Source organism: Leguminivora glycinivorella, chromosome 26 (genome assembly GCF_023078275.1).
Source record: "Leguminivora glycinivorella isolate SPB_JAAS2020 chromosome 26, LegGlyc_1.1, whole genome shotgun sequence".
Classification (NCBI taxonomy): domain Eukaryota; kingdom Metazoa; phylum Arthropoda; class Insecta; order Lepidoptera; family Tortricidae; genus Leguminivora; species Leguminivora glycinivorella.
The window spans coordinates 5,106,362-5,127,240 of NC_062996.1; the positions used below are offsets into that span (position 1 = coordinate 5,106,362).

General features: G+C 37.9%; 2 protein-coding genes across 3 annotated transcripts; both read left to right on the forward strand.

The window, feature by feature from the left end:
* The first annotated feature begins 140 nt into the window (after positions 1–140).
* Positions 141–10,075, forward strand: LOC125240015 (gastrula zinc finger protein XlCGF57.1-like). The gene is made up of 8 exons (XM_048147830.1): positions 141–349; positions 1,268–1,391; positions 1,749–1,871; positions 2,777–3,022; positions 4,670–4,784; positions 5,617–5,771; positions 8,593–8,749; positions 9,600–10,075. Exons 1-8 carry the CDS (start codon positions 230–232, stop codon positions 9,763–9,765), a joined length of 1,206 nt encoding a protein of 401 aa, XP_048003787.1. The 5' UTR covers positions 141–229; the 3' UTR covers positions 9,766–10,075.
* A 3,093-nt stretch (positions 10,076–13,168) lies between these two features.
* Positions 13,169–20,309, forward strand: LOC125240024. Of its 2 annotated transcripts, none has more exons than XM_048147841.1 (6): positions 13,169–13,319; positions 14,839–15,279; positions 17,345–17,461; positions 17,716–17,827; positions 19,153–19,233; positions 20,045–20,309. In XM_048147841.1, exons 1-6 carry the CDS (start codon positions 13,251–13,253, stop codon positions 20,095–20,097), a joined length of 873 nt encoding a protein of 290 aa, XP_048003798.1. In that variant the 5' UTR covers positions 13,169–13,250; the 3' UTR covers positions 20,098–20,309. The 2 variants fall into 2 exon arrangements, with proteins under 2 accessions (XP_048003798.1, XP_048003800.1); XM_048147843.1 differs by having other exon boundaries at positions 14,839–14,970.
* Positions 20,310–20,879: the final 570 nt, after the last annotated feature.

A 20,879-nucleotide genomic window follows, 5' to 3' on the forward strand; every position in this document is an offset into this window, starting at 1 on the left:
AAGTTTGTTTTTGCTACTCGCCGATAGATGGTACTATAAATGTTACCATTAATAAAATATCCAGAAAATACAACAAAAAATTCTGGGCGAATGATCGCTGTCTTGATGACAGGCTGACAGTTGAGTTGACATCTGGTAAACATAACCTAAAAAACAAAAGATATTGAATGTTTATTTACTTCTGTTAATATAGTTAAAAAACTGATATAATTCATTTAAACTTATAAAAATGTCCATTGATGCTTACTTTTGTTTTTGCTGTTTATCAACCAATGATTTAATTAATTTATACAGTGACAAACCCGATACAAACTATGCCGAAATGCTCAAAGATCTTTATTCTATTCAGGTAAGATTTATCAAAGAATTTTTTTATTAAGGTACAAAGTATTTACAGTATTAACAACATAAAATATAAGATATCTTTTCATTATATTTTCTTTGGTGTTTTATAAAAGTACTAGCTTTTACCCGCGGCTTCGCCCGCGTAATAAAAGTATTCATTAAGATTTTCATTTGGATCCTTAGGTTTCTCTGTAGGTATATTTATCTGCGATTATTTCGATTGCACATAATACTTTTGCTTGCAATGATTGTAGAAATATTACACATCAACCACAGCGTAGGTAATTCTATATACGCTGGGGAAACCTTTATAAACATCCCACATAGCCCGTATTTCGACACTATGATCGGTGGGTAAAAAGTACTTTTTTCTATTATCCCTTAAAAAAATTTACATTTTGCTTATACTTATCGGTAATCTTCAAGCAAGCAAACAACGATCATCTTAGAGCACATTGATTGTAAGAGACCGCCAACCGATTATCCGTATCCCTCTAACGATACCCATATTATCCGTATCCATATCGCTATCGCTATCCCTATCCCTATCCCTATCCCTATCCCAATCCCAATCCCTATCCGTTATCAAGATGTTCAATGATTTCTTATCAAGTGCTAAAATATAAAGTTTCATGGTTTTATCTTTTAAAATTATGAAATCCCATACAAACTTTCAACCTCTTTTTCAACCCCTTCATCCCTTTTTTTCGAAATAAAAAGTAGCCTATGTTCTGTCTCAGGGTCTAAAGATTGTCTGTTCCAAATTTCATCAAAATCGGTTGCGTGGTTTAAGCGGGAAAGCGTAACAGACAGACAGACAGACAGACAGAGTTACTTTCGCATTTATAATATTAGTATGGACTAGTACTAGTATGGATGGGCGCGTAAAAATATGCCAAAATAATGGTTTTAAAAATTGTAGCCTTTACAAGAAGATTACGAAGAAGACAGTTTTGTGTGTGAAGAGTGCGCTCGGGCGCTGCAGGGGGCACGGAAGTTTAAACTCCAAGTTCTTGAAACACTTAATGCTCTGCAGGTTAATGGATGTAAGTGTTATTTCTATCTTATTTGGCCATTTTTTTCATGGCGATTGTTTAATTATGACATATTAAGGGCCAGTTGCATCAACTACATTTGACAGACACATCATCGTCACGCAGCAGACGCCTATGGAACTTCCCATACAATAAAATTTAACGAACGCTTTAACGGTGACAGACAGTTTGGTGCAACCGACCCTAAATAACGTTTTCTGAAAGTGTTTGAAATCACATATTAATGTGTATCACCAATTATTCCTATGGAGGTTAAGAAAAGTTTAACTATTGAACTTAAACCTTATCAAAGTTAATCTCCTGTAAAACTAGACTAAATAAATAATAATAAACAAATTTTCATTTCAGTAATTGAATTGGAAAAGTCAGAGAAATGTACACTTGTGAAGAAGGTCTCAATTGAAATTGTTTTAGAAGCAGATTTTAAATATAATATTGATGAGAAAAAACTAATTGAGGAAGATAAACAAGGTAAGATACAACTTAATGAACTTCATAATGAACTAGCTTTTGCCCGCAGCTTTTCTCGCGTTAAATTAAAAAATTGCGGAATGTGCAAAAACGCTCCGGCTGTGGAATGAGCTCCCTGTCGAGGTATTCCCGATTTAAACTTTCACGATTTTTAAACATATTTAAAATTGCAAACGGGACTTAATCGCGTATTTACTGTTATGCCGTAATACCGCCTGATGGAAAGCGGTCACCGTAACCTATGGACGCCTGCATCTCAAGGGGTGTCACGTGCGCGTTGCCGACCCATTAGAAACCGACCATTGTTCCCGTGGCTCCGAGACAATGCCGTCCTTGAAACGTCGGAGGTTAGTGTTTAAAACATAGTGTTTATAATAAATACGTGATTAAGTCCCGTTTGCAATTTTAAATATGTATTCCCAATGAACTACAGTATGGGGTTCTTCAAAAAAGGAGGGTACAAGTTTTTAATGGGTCGGCAACGCGCACGTGACACCCCTTGAGGTGCAGGCGTCCATAGGTTACGGTGACCGCTTTCCATCAGGCGGGCCGTATACCTGTTTGCCATCGACGTGGTATAAAAAAAACATGCGCCATACAAATTTCCTCCCCCCCATTTTAGGGAAGTGGGGGGTTAGAAAGAGACCAAAAGTAGCCTATGTCACACTCCACCCCTTCAACTATCTCCACTTAAAAAATCACGTCAATTTGTCACTCCGTTTTGCCGTGAAAGGACAAACAAACAGACACACACACTTTCCCATTTATAATATTAGTATGGATCAAGTTCAAATTTGACAGCAATAAGTTAAAATCTGACTGGTAAAATTTTTTTCCTAAACGTAACTCGCAGGTTTTTTGTTACTTTTAAAATACATGGCAATTAATACCTACTGAATTTTCAGACATTAAACATCCAGACCCTCCAGAAAAGGACGAAACACAATCAACCATAGTGCTAGAAGGTGAAAAGCGCATCACAGTAGCCCGGAAACGGAAGAAAGAGCCAACTGTCAAGAATGAGGTCCAATATGAGGTTGCGGAGGATTTCAAATGTGTGGAGTGTGGGATGGTGCTGCCGAACGCTTATGTGTACCATGCTCATATGAATAAGCATTTTCCGAATCATATTTGTGAGACTTGTGGAAAAGGTAAGAGGGGAATGATTTTAAGAGCCTTTTGAGCCTACCGTTTTATATGAACGGGCGTGATCAATATTATACACATATAAAAAAATAAAATTCTATCAAATGCGTTTGTAAGGTCAGAATACAGAAACTACCTTATACCGGGTGTCCCACGGTTATGGGACATGAAGGCAAAGTACCTTAAATATCGTAGATAGGATGTTAAAGATTTCCCAATAAAAATCGCTTTTTCTAGGAATCGAAGTGACTTAAATACGAAAAAAAAAATTTCGTATTTTTATGATGCCAATCGAAAGAACAGACGAAAAATAGTAATTCTTCTTAAGTAACATAGTATCTGAACCGACAGGAATAGCGAAAAATATTGGTTCATATTTCGAGAAATATTTTGAAGTCTGTTCGATTCATTCAAATCTTTGAATGCAGTATTATTTACTTTTAAAAATAACGTAAACACTTCTTTCAGCAAAATATCCTATCCTATCTACAATATTTAAAATACTTTCCCTTCATGTCCCAAAGTCTTGGGACACCCTGTATACTACTTACTTGACGACCGGTCTGGCCTAGCGCGTAGTGACCCTGCCTGCTACGCCGCGGTCCCGGGTTCGAATCCCGGTAAGGACACTACCGACTGAGCAGGACCGGTCGTCAAAAATGAAATGAAATGAATGTAATGAAATTGTATAAGTTACAGTTTAAAATAAACAATATCTGGGCGACCGAGCTTCGCTCGGTTCTATTTTAATATATCACGTCTTTAGATGAAAAAAACTCTTATAAATACAAAAACAAAAAAAAAAGACAAAAAACAAAAATTTAATTTCTGGCCGGGATTCGAAACCCTGACACCTACGATCTATCTGCGTACATTAGACCGACCTCGTACGACTGAGCTAAGCGGAATCGATGCGCGCGCGGCGAAATTAACGACCATATTTTATGTTTACTACCGCGAAAGAAAAACTCATGAAAACTCGAAAATTCGCGTTTTCCGGGATCTAAGGCTACGCTAGATCGATTTTTCACCCCCGAAAACCCCCACATAACAAATTTCGGCGAAATCGTTAGAGCGGTTTCCGAGATCGTCGGTATATATAAATAAATAAATAAATAAATATACAAGAATTGCTCGTTTAAAAGTATAAGATAACTTAAATAATAATACACTTTACACGTAAGGTACTTTTCCCCTCACTAACTCGGAAACACGTGTTTTGTCCTTTAATACCGGCGGGTAAAAACGCATTTTATCCACTAGTGGGTAAAGTAATTTGATCTTGAATAAAGTCAAATTAACTGCTTTAAAATTGATAAAAGTAGGTGAATCTAGTAATAAAGATGATTTACCACCTGTGGAACTACTGGAAACAGTGATAAACGCATTTCTTGCGTTGTAGTTTCCTCGCTATAGTGAGGGGAAAAGTTTTGTGTTACACTCGGGTGCAAATGTATTTTACTTCTCGTGTGTTAAAAAATTCGCAAGTTCAGGATTCTATTCTCGAACCACTCGCTTCGCTCGTGGTTCAACTATAGAATCCTTTCACTTGCTCATTTTTCAATTCCACACTCGGCGTTAAAATACAACTTTGCCCCCTTGTATAACAAATAACTATTAATAAGAATTTTACTAAAAACTAGTGTTTTTAGGTTTCCTGACAAAGAAGAGACTGAAGCGCCACATGCCATCCCACATCAAAGGTCCCTTCAAATGCGAGCAATGTGATGTGGAGTTCAACAACTACAACTCTTTGAATTCACACAGGTAATATTTTGTTGAAACTTGCACGTGCGTATATTGATACCCGAGTAAGCGAAAGATTCCAAGTGGAATCTGGAGCTCTACAAGTGTTTCAAAGCACGAAGGTTAAACAAACTTTGCCACCGAGTGAAACACAAAAATGTTCACCACACCAATACGAATAATATACTGACTATAAAACATGAAACTAAATTAAATCCATCAATTTATTCAATATTTATAATTCAAAATCATCATTTATAGGTAAATTCTACCTGCCAGCTTAAGACAAGTTAAAATTTGCATGAAATTACTTTGCTCCCTTGTGGGTAAAATGCAATTTTGCTATCCGTTTTCGAAAAGTAAAGAATGCCTTTATTAGTTGGTGTGGTGAAAATTTATTTTCTTTCTTTCTTTCTATTAGTGCAACTCGTGTTGATTTGAAACACTTCCTTTGGTGATTCAATTTATGTATTGTCGAGAGTATGTATTTTTCGCTCGTGTATCGTAATGTATTATGTTATGTATCAGTTGGGAATAGGCATGGGATAGGGCAAGATGTTTGTATTTGTAGATATATATTCGATATCAAAGGTATTTGGTTCTGAATTCTCCACAAATCTACACCAACGTTCTACAAATGGAGTATTTCTAGAAGTAAGTAGAGTTAAAATATACAAAAGGGAATCTCACGAGTATAAAATCAATACTTATTCAAAATTGGTAATAAAAAGAGCCCTTGTTCTATCATGTTTTTCTACATTGTTAAAATATTGTTCTGGTTGTTCCTGTGGGAAGGGCCTTCAGAAGCATTCTTCGAACCCAACTCAATTGACCTTATATTTGTTTGTAACAGACAGCGCAAGCACAAATCCGTTGACCTGTACGCGTGTCCGCACTGCCCGTCCCGCTTCCCGACACTGACGCGGCGCGCGCGCCACCTGGCGGCGAGACACGGCGCTAGAGCACCGCACAGCTGCTCCGTTTGCTCTAAGGACTTCTTGCTCGCAGGTTTATATCTATAATTCAATTACAGTTGCAACAAATTGATGCGTGGACTATACCAAAGCGTTTGACTGAGTAAACCACAAGACTCACTGTAATATCCTTGTTATCTTTGGCTTTTGAGGGCGTAAGTCATTTGTATTTAGTTATTTTCTACAAATGAATATAAAACAGTTGAATAACTGGCGCATTTTTCATCAAAAATGGTGTTAAAGGTGAGGGTTGTCCAAGGGTCAACATTAGGTGCTATCATGTGTTATTTGTGTAACTGTCTCTTACCCTATTGATATGTCAATGACTGTGCGAAACACTAATCAGCGTATCTATCTATACTCGTATCCGCACTGCCCGTCTTACTTCATATTCATATTCATATTTCTTTATTGCATCCATGGTGTTATAAGATGTTACAAAGTAGGTGTGCTCATGGACCCTATTAGGGCGAGGCAACATATTTATATGCTATAACTACATTTACATTAAACATTAACACTACACATTTTACTAGGTAAAAACAAAAACTTAAGTATTAACGCTTCATATAAATTTATAAATAAATAAGTTATTTAATTGTCCATGAACTCTTGGAGAGTATATGGGCATTCATTAACAAGATAAGTTTTGAGTTTATTTACAAAGTTAACATATTTGTGTTCATTTTTTATATACTGGGGAATCTGGTTGTATATTCGGATGGACATGGAATAGGGGCCTCTATTGAACATATGAAGATTAGCTGGAACTGCTTGAATAAGTTTATTGCGGATGCGTAAGTTATGATGTTGAGGTTCAGGATTATGAGGGAAATAATATTATATATCATTACTTTCCCATTTATAATATTACAGCCGCTCCGTTTGCTCCAAGGACTTCCTTCTCGCAGGTTCATAATAATAAGACTCGCAGATTAACCCAAAGCATTTGATACTGTTGACCACATTACTCACAGTAAGACGTTCGTTATCTATGGCATCAGAGAACTTAAATAGATTATATCTTATTATATTTAACAAATAACTAACAGACGGTTGAAAAACTGTAGCATTTTCATCATAAACAGTGATTTTCGTTGGTGTACACCAAGGGTCAACATTAGGTCCATACATCATGTCATATACTTGAAAATTTCGACCCTTGCTTTCGTGATCCGATGGCCGAGTGGTTTTATAGGCATCCGTCCGGTTAACGGAGTACGCTGGTTCGATTCCAGCTCGGAACACTTGGAGGCCTTCGTCACTTTTTCTTTGTATATAACATTTATTTTGTGATCTTTCAAAAGCCTTTGATTGTGTGGATCATGGAACGCTCATTTTGAAATTAGAACACTATGGTTTGTCTATAAATGCCCTAAACTTTATGTCTTCTTACCTTAGCAATAGAACACAAACAGTAGTTGTTAACAAAACTCGCTCTAGCGGGACTGTAGTCCAATTAGGAGTGCCACAAGGCTCAATTTTAGGTCCATTCCTGTTTTTGGTTTATATAAATGATTTGCCATGTATAGTGAAAAACTTTTGTGAAATAGTACTTTTTGCTGATGATACATCACTGCTTTTTAATGTTGACCGAAAATCTACGGATTACAATGTAATTAATAGCACGTTAGCTGATGTACTGCAGTGGTTTACTGTCAACAATTTACTTCTTAATTCTAAGAAAACCAAATGTATTCGATTTTCTCTGCCGAATGTTAAACCAATCGATACAAAAATACTTTTGAATGATGAATGCTTAGAGATGGTAGATACAACACAGTTTCTTGGTTTAACATTGGACAAAAATCTACAATGGAGTCCTCATATAAAGAAACTAGCAAGCAAATTAAGTTCAGCCGCATACGCCGTTAGGAGAATCAGGCAACTGACTAATGTTGAGACAGCTCGCCTAGTGTATCACAGTTATTTTCACAGTGTAATGTCATACGGTATTCTGGTTTGGGGCAAAGCAGCTGACATACAGACTATCTTTGTATTACAAAAGAGAGCCATTCGTTCTATTTACAACTTAGGAACACGTGAATCAGTAAGAGAACTCTTCAAAGAAATTAATATCTTAACTGTAGCTTCCCAATACATTTATGATAGTATAATTTATGTTGTTAAGAATTTAGACTGTTTCACTAAGAATTCTGATATCCATAATTATAACACTAGAAACAAAAATAAGCTTGCCATAAAGAAGTTTCGTGTCCGTAAAGTACAGAAGTCATTTGTTGGGCAATGCATTCATTTTTATAATAAGTTACCTGACACTGCTTTGAGATTACCCCTCCCAGCTCTTAAGAACTACTTAAAAAAATCATTGATGTTAAAGGCTTATTACAGAGTCGAGGACTATTTGACAGACAAACATGCATGGCCCGAACCAGAAACTACAAAAAACGAATAGCAATTAAAATAATTGTATTATGTATAGAGGACACAGTTCAGATAAGAAAGCACATCAAATATTTTATATTTTATGTTGTGTAGGTAAATTACATATTTAATGATATTGAGATTCATATTATCTTTTTCTTCTATGACAATTTGATATGTTTTCTCTGAAGAAGAACGACGTATTATTAAGCAATAATATAATTTATTGAAATTGATTTCCATAGAGTACCTAGTCTGTTCATATTCTTTGATGAATACTTTTGCATGTTAAATTGTATGTTGTTATTTAATGCATGTTAATTATAAGATGTAATGTTTTGAAAAGAAGTTGCCCGCCGAGTTTCTTGCCGGTCCCATAGTGGATACCCATTGTAATATGCCTACTTGAAAAATAAATATTTCATTTTCATTTTCATTTTTTCATTTTCATTTAATTCTCCTTTTTTTAGGAAACCTGTCCACGCACATGCGCAACAAGCACTTCAAGGAGAAGCGTCACTTCTGCGTAGAATGCGGCGCGGGATTCTTCCAAAAACAGGAGTTAAGAGGACACATGGCGACACACACTGGTGCCAACGAGTTCCAATGCGACCTGTGCGATAAAAGGTATACATGGTATAACATACACCGAAAGATTTTAACTACGCATTTCTGAGGGCAAAATAAAGGTAAAATGCAATGAGGTCAAGCAAATTTCGCCAAAAAAAATTTTTTTGTGTAATTTTTTTGTTTAGTTTTTTTACTGGTTGGCTCAAGTTTGATTTTTGGCTCAATTATTTAATAGTTAGTCAACTTACCCATATAGTCAACTAGCCTCGGTCTCCCCTACTATAAAGTAGTTATGTTTAGGTACTTAAAAATACTTAGTTTTATAATTTTGAACGAACAGGTCCTGGGCAAAATTTTTCTATTTGTAAGTTTTAATGTAAGTGTAATATTATGGTATTTTGAAGTAACATTAAAAAGGATACTAGAAGAGATTTCTCAGAGGGACAAGTTCGCCTTCGTATTAAATTATTGAATAGTGTTTTTTCATGTTTTTTTTTGTAGTAAATTAATGTCTTATACAATAGGCTTGTGTAGTACATGTACTAATAGTACAAAAAACACAATTCCCTGCACTGTACTAGACCGAACTACTCCCAAATGATTCTGCTCTCTGTACATTTAGTACACTCACACACGCGCAAACAGCAAAGCGATCCGTGTGATCCAACCGAAATATAACCGACTGACTTGAACCGAGAGCGCGCGAAAACGGCCGATCAGCTCTCGGCTAGTACGAGCGAGCGTTACTGTACGCCATATGCACAATTTGTCTCTCGCTCTCTCGGTGTACTACTGTACTAAATGTCCTAAAAGACCGAACTAGTACACTTCGGAGATCGTACTATTTGGGAGCGATCTTCTCAGTGAACGAGCAGGCACAACTCTATTATACAATACTTATTTCCAGCTATCCCCGCAAGAAGGCGTTAGACGTCCACATGAGAGGGCATCGGGACGAGCGCCGCTTCGCCTGCGAGCTGTGCGGCAAGAGGTTCCTGCAGAAATGCACCTTAATCACACACGCTAAGACTCACAATCGGACGGAGCCGCAGAAGAAAATAGACGTCTCATAATTAAAGGTTCTAAAATGAACTTTAATTTCATCATTCATGTACCAATGACACAATCGCGCTGACAGACATAATTTGACACCCTTAACTGGGGTTAATAGGGACGAAACATATATCTATAATAACTAGCTTTTGCCAGCGGCTTCGCTCGTGTTAGAAAGAGACAAAAAGTAGCCTATGTCACTTTCTAACCCTTCAACTATCTCCACTTAAAAAATTACGTACCTCTTTATTGCATACCTCACATAGTTGAGTACGAGTTGAGTTGAGTCGAGTGCAGACTTCTGGCCGAAGGGTGTAGTCTTTCGACGGTTCCGGGGCAACCTGCCGAATTCTACGCCCGGGCAGACGACGCAACGAAGCCTCGACGTTACGTTGTCACCTAAATCTAGATGACGTTTCTTACTTTTATGTGTTTATTTTTTATGCTCTTATGTATTTTTTTACTGTCATACTGTGTAACATATTTGAAATAAAAAATAAAATAGTTTACAAGTAATGCACAAGAAACAAAAAACATATTAAACAGAGGTCACAACAGGCGGTCTTATCGCTATAGTATTTTATTATATCGTGTTTTTAGATGATATACCATACAATGATACACCTTATTTTAATAATGTTAAAAAAACACGGACGAAAACTTTCTTAACTTTAGTTTCCAGGGACCTAAGGCTAGCTATATCGATGACTGATTTTTGACCCCAGAAAACACCCACATAACAAATTTCAGTGAAATCGTTAGAGCTGTTTCAAAACAGTCGTGTGTGTTGTGTGATATAGATAAATAATAATATAATAAAGAGAATAATAAATAAATAAATATTGGGGACACCTTACACAGATCAACATAGCCCCAAACTGAGCAAAAGCGACGATATATAAGGTCCTAATTTATTAGATGCAGATATTTTTACAGCTGATAGTACTCGGTCTCTGGAGTATATTAAACCGTGAAACATTATAGCTTTTACGATGTTTTTTTGTAGAAAACGGAAAAACAAATTTGCTACGTAAAAACACCCTGTTTATGTGATTATTAAATGAAAACTCATTGAACAGATTCTAGTACCTCTTTTACGTGCCACTTAACTGTAACTGGCCACTTCAATGACATGTGCAGTTTTCCCGCCGAACCTTTACGACATTTACAACAAACAATTGTTGACATGACAGACAGTGTTATTGTGACATGTGATAATGCACATGATGATTTTTTTAGACGAAATTATAATTAATTTTTTTGTTAGGAAAATGAAATCAAAAAAGTTACATGAAAAGATTTCTTAATTTATATTTAAAGTTAATTATTTTAATGTAAAGTATCATGTGTTAAAATATCTGCAACTAATAAATTAGGACCTTATATAATACTTACTTAAATAGATAAATACATACTTATATACATAGAAAACATCCATGACTCAGGAACAAATCTCTGTGCTCATCACACAAATAAATACCCTTGCCGGGATTTGAACACAGGACCGCGGCTAATCAGGCAGCATTTAAAAATAAAAATCTACTAGAATTTCTCGTTAAGAGGTATGTATTAGATAATAATGTGATATTTGACACCTACTGAATATCTACTTGCACATAACGTATCAGACAATTCTACCATTTTGTCCAAACGAATGATGTCGTTATTTTTGAAGAAATCGGCGTTATGTTTAAAGTAAATCATATCTTTAGTTTCGTTCCTTTTCACCCCGGTTGACCGTACTTTTTTTTTTTAGTTTGAGTAGGTAGACGTTTGACCACGATCACACCTGATGGTCTACAGTGGAGCACGCTTACCTATGAGATACCTATTTACTCTTGCTTTAAAGAGACCTGGATTGTACTCATGTGGAAACACAGACTCAGGCAGGGCATTCCACTCGCTGGCGGTTCGCAAAATAAATGTTAAAGCGAAACGCTTATAAAATACTATTTTAATGTCAATTTGTACTTAAAGAAATAAAAACCAAAGAACGCTGTTAATAAGAATGTATGCTTGTTTTATTTTATCTTGCTACGCTCCATCCAACAACATAGTAAATCGTACAATGCAGTGTGTATTTTTTATAACCAGTAATATTTAAGGTAGTCATCATATAACTGATCTACTGAAACCCGAAACACTAAAAAAATTTCCTTTTTATACTTTCCTCAATTTACACAAATTATGGACAGTAGGCGTGCGGCGTTGCATTATAGTAAAAAAAAAGCCTCAATCAACTAAAATAGAACGAAATATGATATTTTTTTACATACAGCCAGCCCATCGTCTCCAGAAAATATTGTCAGTTAAAAAATTACACTCTGTATACATAATAATACATAGACGACGACGTGCTTTGTCGACCGTTTGTTTATGGAAAGATAAAGTTTTATGAGCAATTGGTTCTAATTATAATTAGTTCACTAAAGACTTCTTCTGTCTCAGTCTTTATATGTTTCAGTTTTATCGGAAACTAGCTTCTGCCCGCGGCTTCGCTCGTGTTAAATTCGAAAATTGCGGAACGCTCTATACAAACTTCTGGCCCCATTCTTGGGGAAATGGGGGTTAAAACGAGACAAAAAGTAGCCTATGTCACTCTCCATCCCTTCAACTATCTCCACTTAAACAATCACGTCAATTCGTCGCTCCGTTTTGCCGGGGGACAAACAAACGCACACAATTTCCCATTTATTTATAACTAACTTTTGCCCGCGACTTCGCTTGCGTTAGAAAGAGACAAAAAGTAGCCTATGTCACTCTCCATCCCTTCAACTATCTCCACTTAAAAAATCACGTCAATTTCTTGCTCCGTTTTGCCGTGAAAGACGGACAAACAAACAGACTGACGGATTAGCCCCGTGTGGTGGCGGGTTAAGAATTTCACCGCCCCCTTTCTTCCCGTGGGTGTCGTAGAAGTCGACTGTGGGATAATCACGCTTGTATCCCATTAAGGGGTAGGCAGAGCACATGAATCACTAAGTTTAGCCAGCCAGTCTTGGAAAAAGGGGTTGAAAGAAATCCAAATTGTGACATTGCAGTGACAGGTTGCCAGCCTCTCACCTACGCCACAATTTAACCCATATGACCCATATTATCCCACAGTCGACTTCTACGACACCCACGGGAAGAAAGGAAATAAAAAAATAATAATATAGCAAATCAAAATAGAGTACAGTTTTTACAACAAACAATGATTCACTTATGTTTGAAATAAGCCAGTCCTAGCCAGGACTGTCTTATCTCAAACACAGTACTATCAAACTATTCATTCGAAATAAGACAAAGGAGCAAATAGTTAACTCGCCAATGCAAGTCAAATAATAAACACACGCGGACCGACAGTATATAAACACGAGCTGAGCTTAGTCACCCAACAGTATCTAAAAAGTAAGGACTAGATTGTCCGAGTCTGAATTGTATGTCAAAATATGTCGCAATAGTTTAAAATTTGAGTTATTTTTCCCGCGATTATATTTATTAATTGACAGCTCATTTTGAAAAAATGGCAACTTCTTTTTATATTTTGTTAGCGGCCGCTTTTTGCAGATTCGTTGATTCGACGGACAATATTGTAAGTACATTTTGTAAATTCCTTTTTTTACAGTCATTTTCACAAATGAGCATTTTTTTTTTGCCATTTTTTTATTTTGATTGTTTTAGAGGTTGCACGGGCAACTTTTCGAAGCAACTTTTTTGTCGCGACCATCGCCTAGTATGAAAGTGCGCACACGAAGCGACGCAACTTTTCATACAAATACGAAAGTCGCCAAGTAACTGTGTCGCCCGTGGCCGCGCACCCTTAGGGAATTTTAGGTGACTTGTACTCAGAATCAGGAGTACTTTCAATCTCACTGGGAGACAAAAAGTGTCCCAGAATTTCCATACATTTTTGTTACTTTCCTCTTTTGTTACCCCATACAACATGTACGGAGAATGGTAACAAAATAGGAAAAAATCGTATGGGACAATTTTTTTAGTTACTAGGACTGAAAAAGCTAGTCATTCTGAGTAGAAATAGCATTTTTTTTTTCAAAAATGTCGTACTTCATAAAAGTGGCAAAAAAAAGAAATGCTCAAATATATGTGACACCCAAAGAATATAATATTTAGTGACTATGTGACATCTTTGCATTAAGCAACTAGAAACAAAAATAGGTCTCATACAGATGGGCTGCTATACAACCGTCCGTGCTGCCTAAGTATTAGGGTTTTTTTTACATTTTTAATACTGTTTTCGTTATGTTTTTCTGTTTTTTTTTTTAATGCTATAGGTTAGTGCCTGTCTGATATACCTATATTCATGCTTAAATATCTGAACGAATATAGTGAAATGAGCAAAGTTACCTAATTCTACACACACGAAGTCGCGTGGTTACTTTTAAATAAATTGACAAATCTCGATCACGTCTGCGACGAAAAGAAAAAAATTGAACTGTGAGTTGGGGGAAGGCATGGAAAAATTCGCGGGCTTCCAACAAGCCTCCATGGCTGAGTTGGTCACAGTGACTGCTCCTGCACAGTCACAGCTTCGAGTCCTGTCGGAGGTGTGAATTTTTCCTTTAACACATTCACTACTTACCAGACAAAAAATTACGCACTAGAAACCGGTCGTAATTTATAACCGCCCGCTTGTATAGCGAGATCCCGCCCAGCGGGTTCTCCGGCATCTGAGCAAAGTTCAACGAGTGCTCGCCAGGCGGGTTCTTGATTGCGAAAGGCGTAATCATCCTCCTTGCGTTATCCCAGCATTTGCCACGGCTCATGGGAGCCTGGGGTCCGCTGTGATAACTAATCCCAAGATTTGCCGTAGGCACTAGTTTTTACGAGAACGACTACCATCTGACCTTCCAACCCGAAGGGTAAACTAGACCTTATTGGAATAAGACCGGTTTCCTCACGATGTTTTCCTTCACCGAAAAGCGACTGGCAAATATCAAATGACATTTCGCACATAAATTCCGAAAAACTCATTGGTGTGAGCCGGGATTCGAACCCTCGACCTCCGGAACGAAAGTCGCACGTACTTACCGCTAGGCTACCAGCCCTTCCTGCAAAAGGCGTAATTTAAAAATAAATTGTCATCTTTCCAGGCTTATTCCCCGATCATCCAAAAAATTCAAAATGACGTATTTCAAGTCAAAACCGACATAGCAACAGCGATGACCACTATTGACGTGAAACTGAAAGACATAGCCGTCAGACTGGACACCATTGAGTCAAGGGTGAGCGCGCTCGAAGACTCTTTCATACAAGTGTACGATGTGAAGAAGTCTATCAGGGACTTTATTGACTCCCGAAGGTCCGCGGTCTCTGCGCCGAAAACCGTCAGGAGACGAGTAGAGGGGACGACTTATAAACCTGGAGTTTCAAGGAAGAATGCACTTCAGTGGGGACCTTTGGGTATCAAGATTGAAGGTGTGTCGGAGAGTGATCGTCATGGGGATATAAACCTGTATACGTCCCCATCATCGCCTTCTTTGAACGCGGAAGGAAGTACGGGCAGTTTGAGCACGGACAAGGATGCGCGCGATGTGAGATATGATAAGAGTAACGGCTCAGCCACGACATTGGTCTAAGCGCGACAGCGGTGAGCGGCGGCCATACATTGGAGCGAGACACAGCGATGGGACTTTTCATTCGCACGTATGGCTGCCGGCGCTGCCGCTCAACGCTGTCGCGCTTAGACCAATCACCAATGTCGTGGCTGGGACGTAAGGCTTGAGTGCACACTCATATTCGGGCGGGGCGTGTGGCATGCATATCAAACAATTGAAGATCAAACGTGTCTTGTGCATAGGGACTTGTGCACAAGCGTCCACCCAGGCCTTACATTTAGGGCCATTTACACGGCGCGCGAAATCCCTTGCGATTTTAGTTACATTGCGGATTGTTGAGATCTAAATTCAGAACACGAATCAAATAGGTACCGTAATGAAAATGAAACTCGCATTTGAGTTCTCGCATCGTGTAATTGGGCCTTTACATTTTATTATTAACAACAGTAAGTACCTAATGGAGTAAAGTAAGAGGTCTAATAAGATCCGTTGTAGATACATAATTGATCTTAAGTTATAGTTTTTACCCAATTTTCATTAACAATAACCGTAACCATAGAGGAATAAGTATGGGAAGAGTTGTAAGTCCATACATTAGTAAATGCAAGTTATTTGTAGTGACATCTTGCGTCATGCACTCGTCAACTAGCGTAAATTATCAGTACTGCTACTTGTCAATAGATTTCTCGACTAACAAAAAGTCTAATGCTCAACAATTTTTAGCTAATATTACAATAGTATTAATCATGCAGTACCCTGTTTTCAATTCCTTCTGCTGGTAATATAAGTTGTAAACTGTTTTAATATTACATTTTTGGCACACGCAACACTGTCGTCACCTACTGTCGTGTAGTGGTACCATAGATTTAGAATTATTAAACTAGATTGTTTAGTTAGGTCAAAAAGTGTGTCCACATGAGAGGTAATTGTTTGGGCTGGTGTCCCTCTCGCACTTATTGACAATGTCAACATTAGTCAGTGACGTCATCACTGTCATACATTGGGGATACCAGTCAATTTTCAAAGTTATTACCAAATCTACTAATACCCATTTGAACATATTTTTTAATTATACATATCTTTGATTTACTGGCATCAAAATAATTACATTATAATTATTTCCAAATTTTTTGAAATATATCGAAACCCTAGATTGAATATAACATTAAAATAAAATAAGAAGTTATAAAGTCAGGTAATATACAGATAAAAATACTACTAATATGGGAACCTCATTAACACTGGCAACACGTGCGAGAGGGACACCAGCCCAAACAGTGCCCTCTCATGTGGACCGTTTTCGCTAGTCTGATACGATCGACTTTCTGTTTCAGTAATAAGGTTAATTTTCGTATGGCAAAAAATGTGATTGAGCTATCCCGTGTAAAGATCTTTGAGTGGTACTGATCATTCAAGCTATTTGACGCGTGATTGACGCGTGAATGTCGCTAGATGTCACTAAAAATAACTTGCATTTCTTTTTTTTTAATAAAAAAAAAATATTGCTTTAAACCATACATTACATTTCATATATAATGATAGTAACACGAAACATACTTATGTATTAGGTTTGTAACACAATTAGGTAAGGGGTTGAGCCTCTGCCTCCCGAACTAGGTCAAGCCTGTGACTCGGGAGTCAGTGATTCTTCCTTTTGTATGGAGTTACTTATTCCTCTATGCGGTAACTTAGTCTGCAATTATTAGGCTTAGTATAAAAAAAGTATGTGAGTTTGGATGTGAAAATAATCCATGTCAGTAACTTTCAACTTTTAAATTTGAACTATAACCACAGTATAATAGAGTACTATCGTACAGTATGGCCACTCCCGCTCCCCGCTGAAAGCACCGCCTACCCCCTCTCAGTTACCACCTGTCAAAAACGCGAACAGTCAATCTGTCATATCTCACTCATACAAGCGTGGTACGCGTTCACCTACACGAGCTTAGACTGTGTGCTAGGAACGCGCCCCTTTCATACATTTGATCGCTTAGTGTCCGAGATGTGCTATAACTTATGTGTTTATTTTCTATCGTTTTAGGAGCAGCAGCTCGCCAAGACAGCGGCTTTCCAGAAGAGGATGAACCAGACAGACCAGGAGTGCTCGCATCTCAACAACCACGCCTATATTGCCTGCTATTTTAAGGGGTTGGGGGTCGTAAGTTCTTTTTAACCCCCGACGCAAAAACGAAGGGGTGTTATAAGTTTGACGTGTCTGTCTGTTTGTCTGTCTGTCTGTGTGTGTGTCTGTCTGTGGCATCGTAGCTCCCGAACGGATGAACCAATTGGGATTTAGTTTTTTTTTTCTGAAAGCTGAGTAAGTCGGGAGTGTTCTTAGCCATGTTTCATGAAAATCGGTCTACTATGTCGCGGTCGGGGTTTTTTCAAAATTGTAATATTATGTGTTTATAGATAAGCAGATCGGGCGTATACGTGGTGTCAGCAGGCGCTCAGCTGCTGGCAGCCGAATGCGACCGACTCAGGCCGAAGGAGGTCGAGGGAATCGCCAAAGACTGCAACTCTGGTAAGTCCAACAAGCATTACATATTTGAGCATTTCTTTTTTTTCCGCCATTTTTATGAAATGAAAAATTTAAAATGCTATTTCTACTAAGAATCACTAGCTTTTTCAATCCTTAGTTAAAAAAATTGTCCCATACGATTTTTTCTTATTTTGTTACCATTTTCCGTACATGTTGTATGGGGTAACAAAAGAAGAAAGTAACAAAAATGTATGGAAATTCTGGGACACTTTTTGTCTCCCTGTGAGATTGAAAGTACTCGTGATTCTGAGTACAATTGACCTAAAATCCCTAAAAAAATAAAAATTAAAAAAATGGCAAAAAAATAAGTAATGCTCATTTCTGTAATTTTACACTGTAAATATTGTACAAGTGGCGGCACATAAGTTTAGCGCTGAGTAAAATGTGGAGGGGATAGCTGCGCATGGGGACGCATACCCTTCACCCCCTGAGAGACCTGGCCCCGTAGCCGAATGGCCCCGTGAGCGTTTGTGCCATTCGGCTACGCACCCTGTATGGAAAAAGATGCCGCGTTGGCCCGACGCTACGCTCGCGAGACGCGACCTATTTTTTTAAGCGTCTAATGTTTTTTGTTTGCATGACTTCTGTTTTATTTGTACTTCCGTCGTTATGGCGATTTTGAAATTTTTTTTGATTGAATGCATACAGATTGGTCCCATTTTTCTCAGAACCCAGTTCTGATGATGGGATCCTGGAGAAATCGAGGGAACTCCTCAAATCTGGAAGGCATACATATGGTGATTTTTGTGTTTTTAAAGGAACAGCATGCATTTACGTACGGAACAGTGACATTTGGTGCAGTGGAACTCCTGATGATGGTCAGAATGGAACTCCTCAAATCTGAACGGCACACTTATAGTGACTTTGGTATTTTTATAAGAACAGCATGCACTTACGTCCAGAACAGTGATATTTGGTGCAGTGGAATTGCTGATGATGGTCAGAACGGAACTCCTCAAATCTGAACGGCACACTTAGTGATGACTTTGGTATTTTTATAAGAACAGCATGCACTTACGTCCAGAACAGTGATATTTGGTGCAGTGGAATTGCTGATGATGGTCAGAACGGAACTCCTCAAATCTGAACGGCACACTTATAGTCGTTCTGATAATAATTCTCATCTGTAAGTACTTCAGAATCATCCAGATTTCAAAATTGGTTCAGAAATGACGGAGATATCGAATAACAAACATTAAAAAATATACAGACGAATTGATAACATAATCCAACATTTGAAAGTATTTATCACCAGAAGTCCAAAGGAAGGCGGTTTTTTTTTTCTTAAAAATTATATTCATTTCCAGTGAACGATGAGCCAGACCTGAGCTCGGCCAGGCGCGCTGAACTCCTGCTTCTCTGCGTTGCTCACAAAGTAGACCCAGACGGTGCGTACAATATAACATGAGGAAATAGTTATTTGTTATACAAGGGGGCAAAGTTGTATTTTAACGCCGAGTGTGGAATTGAAAAACGAGCAAGTGAAAGGATTCTATAGTTGAACCACGAGCGAAGCGAGTGGTTCGAGAATAGAATCCTGAACTTGCGAGTTTTTTAACACACGAGAAGTAAAATACATTTGCACCCGAGTGTAACACAAAACTTTTCCCCTCACTATAGCGAGGAAACAACAACGCAAAAAATGCGTTTATCACTGCTTCCAGTAGTTCCACAGGTGGTAAATCATCTTTATTACTAGATTCACCTGCTTTTATCAATTTTAAAGCAGTTAATTTGACTTTATTCAAGGTCAAATTACTTTACCCACTAGTGGATAAAACGCGTTTTTACCCGCTGGTATTAAAGGACAAAACACGTGTTTCCGAGCTAGTGAGGGGAAAACGAATATTTTTTTACAGCGTATATTAGAAGAGTCCTTGTATTATCCCAGCATTTGCCACGGCTCATAAGAACCTGGGGTCCGCTTTGACAACTAATGCCAAGATTTGGCGTAGGTAACTAATATCAGATATCAGTAGGTGGTAAATAATATCAGAACCAGCTACATAACAAGTATTATGTAAAACAACAGATTTTATGCGTCATACTTTTTTTTAATTAACTCAGTCCCTGCAAGTGATCCAAAGTTGGTGTCATACAACAAAATAATGCTATTAATAAGCCCTTTCAAACGATCCATGTCCCATCAGTATACAGTCATGGGACAAAATGCCCATTATCTTTTATTTTATTTTGCAGTGTGCAATATTCCTATTCCGTCTTACAATGGAAAAGAAACAACAATTGATTGAAGACAACTTTAGCACCGATACCCAAGTACAGGAGGATGCACCGACGATGTAAAACAGTGAAAAGCATTCGAAAATCTCATAATAAAGCCTGGCGCCGTAGCCGAATGGCATTTCTGTGACGCAAAACGAAAACGAAACGCTGTGAAAAGTAGTCGGGCTTTGTCGCGCCAATATGCAAGAGCGATAGAGATAGATATCTACGAGCGTTTCGTTTCGTGAGCGTTTGTGCCATTCGGCTACGCACTCTGATTTAAGCTAGGAACATACTACGCGGACGTCCGTCGTAAATCGTCCGCGACCGCGACCGATCAGTGTGCACGGAACAAAACATCCAGCGAGCCAGATTTCGATCGGACGTCCATGCGCTCAAGGCCACGTCCACGTCCGTCGACCGATAGTTTGCACGGTTATGTCTATTTCCACCATAGACTAAACTAAATAAAGGAAGACGTGTAACTCAGTACATCGTTTTATATGTTTGACTCGTAAAACAATAGATGGCATTACTATACTCTCGCGACAAATGGTATTGTTCAATTCACGAAATAATTTCATTTAAATGACCTAAGTCGTATTATTTCAAAATTTGGAACATGATCGTACAACATTATCACTATATAACACCGAAATTAACAAAAACAATTAAGTCATTTTTTACCAATCGGGTACTTGAATCAGATTCAATTCATGGGAAGTGTTTTGTACGTTTGATGACTAATAGCAAACATTATAATCCGGTAGATGGCGCGTATGCAAGATGCACAAAACTGCATGCTAACCAA

Excerpts from the sequence above, each read along its gene's own strand:
- LOC125240015 (XM_048147830.1), top strand. The coding sequence starts at position 230 with ATGTCCATTGATGCTTACTTTTGTTTTTGCTGTTTATCAACCAATGAT. Across the intron at positions 1,872-2,776 it reads AATTGAGGAAGATAAACAAG|ACATTAAACATCCAGACCCT; the intron begins GTAAGATACAAC and ends CTGAATTTTCAG. Across the intron at positions 8,750-9,599 it reads TGCGACCTGTGCGATAAAAG|CTATCCCCGCAAGAAGGCGT; the intron begins GTATACATGGTA and ends ACTTATTTCCAG.
- LOC125240024 (XM_048147841.1), top strand. The coding sequence starts at position 13,251 with ATGGCAACTTCTTTTTATATTTTGTTAGCGGCCGCTTTTTGCAGATTC. Across the intron at positions 17,828-19,152 it reads CGCCAAAGACTGCAACTCTG|TGAACGATGAGCCAGACCTG; the intron begins GTAAGTCCAACA and ends ATTCATTTCCAG. Across the intron at positions 19,234-20,044 it reads TCACAAAGTAGACCCAGACG|TGTGCAATATTCCTATTCCG; the intron begins GTGCGTACAATA and ends TTTATTTTGCAG.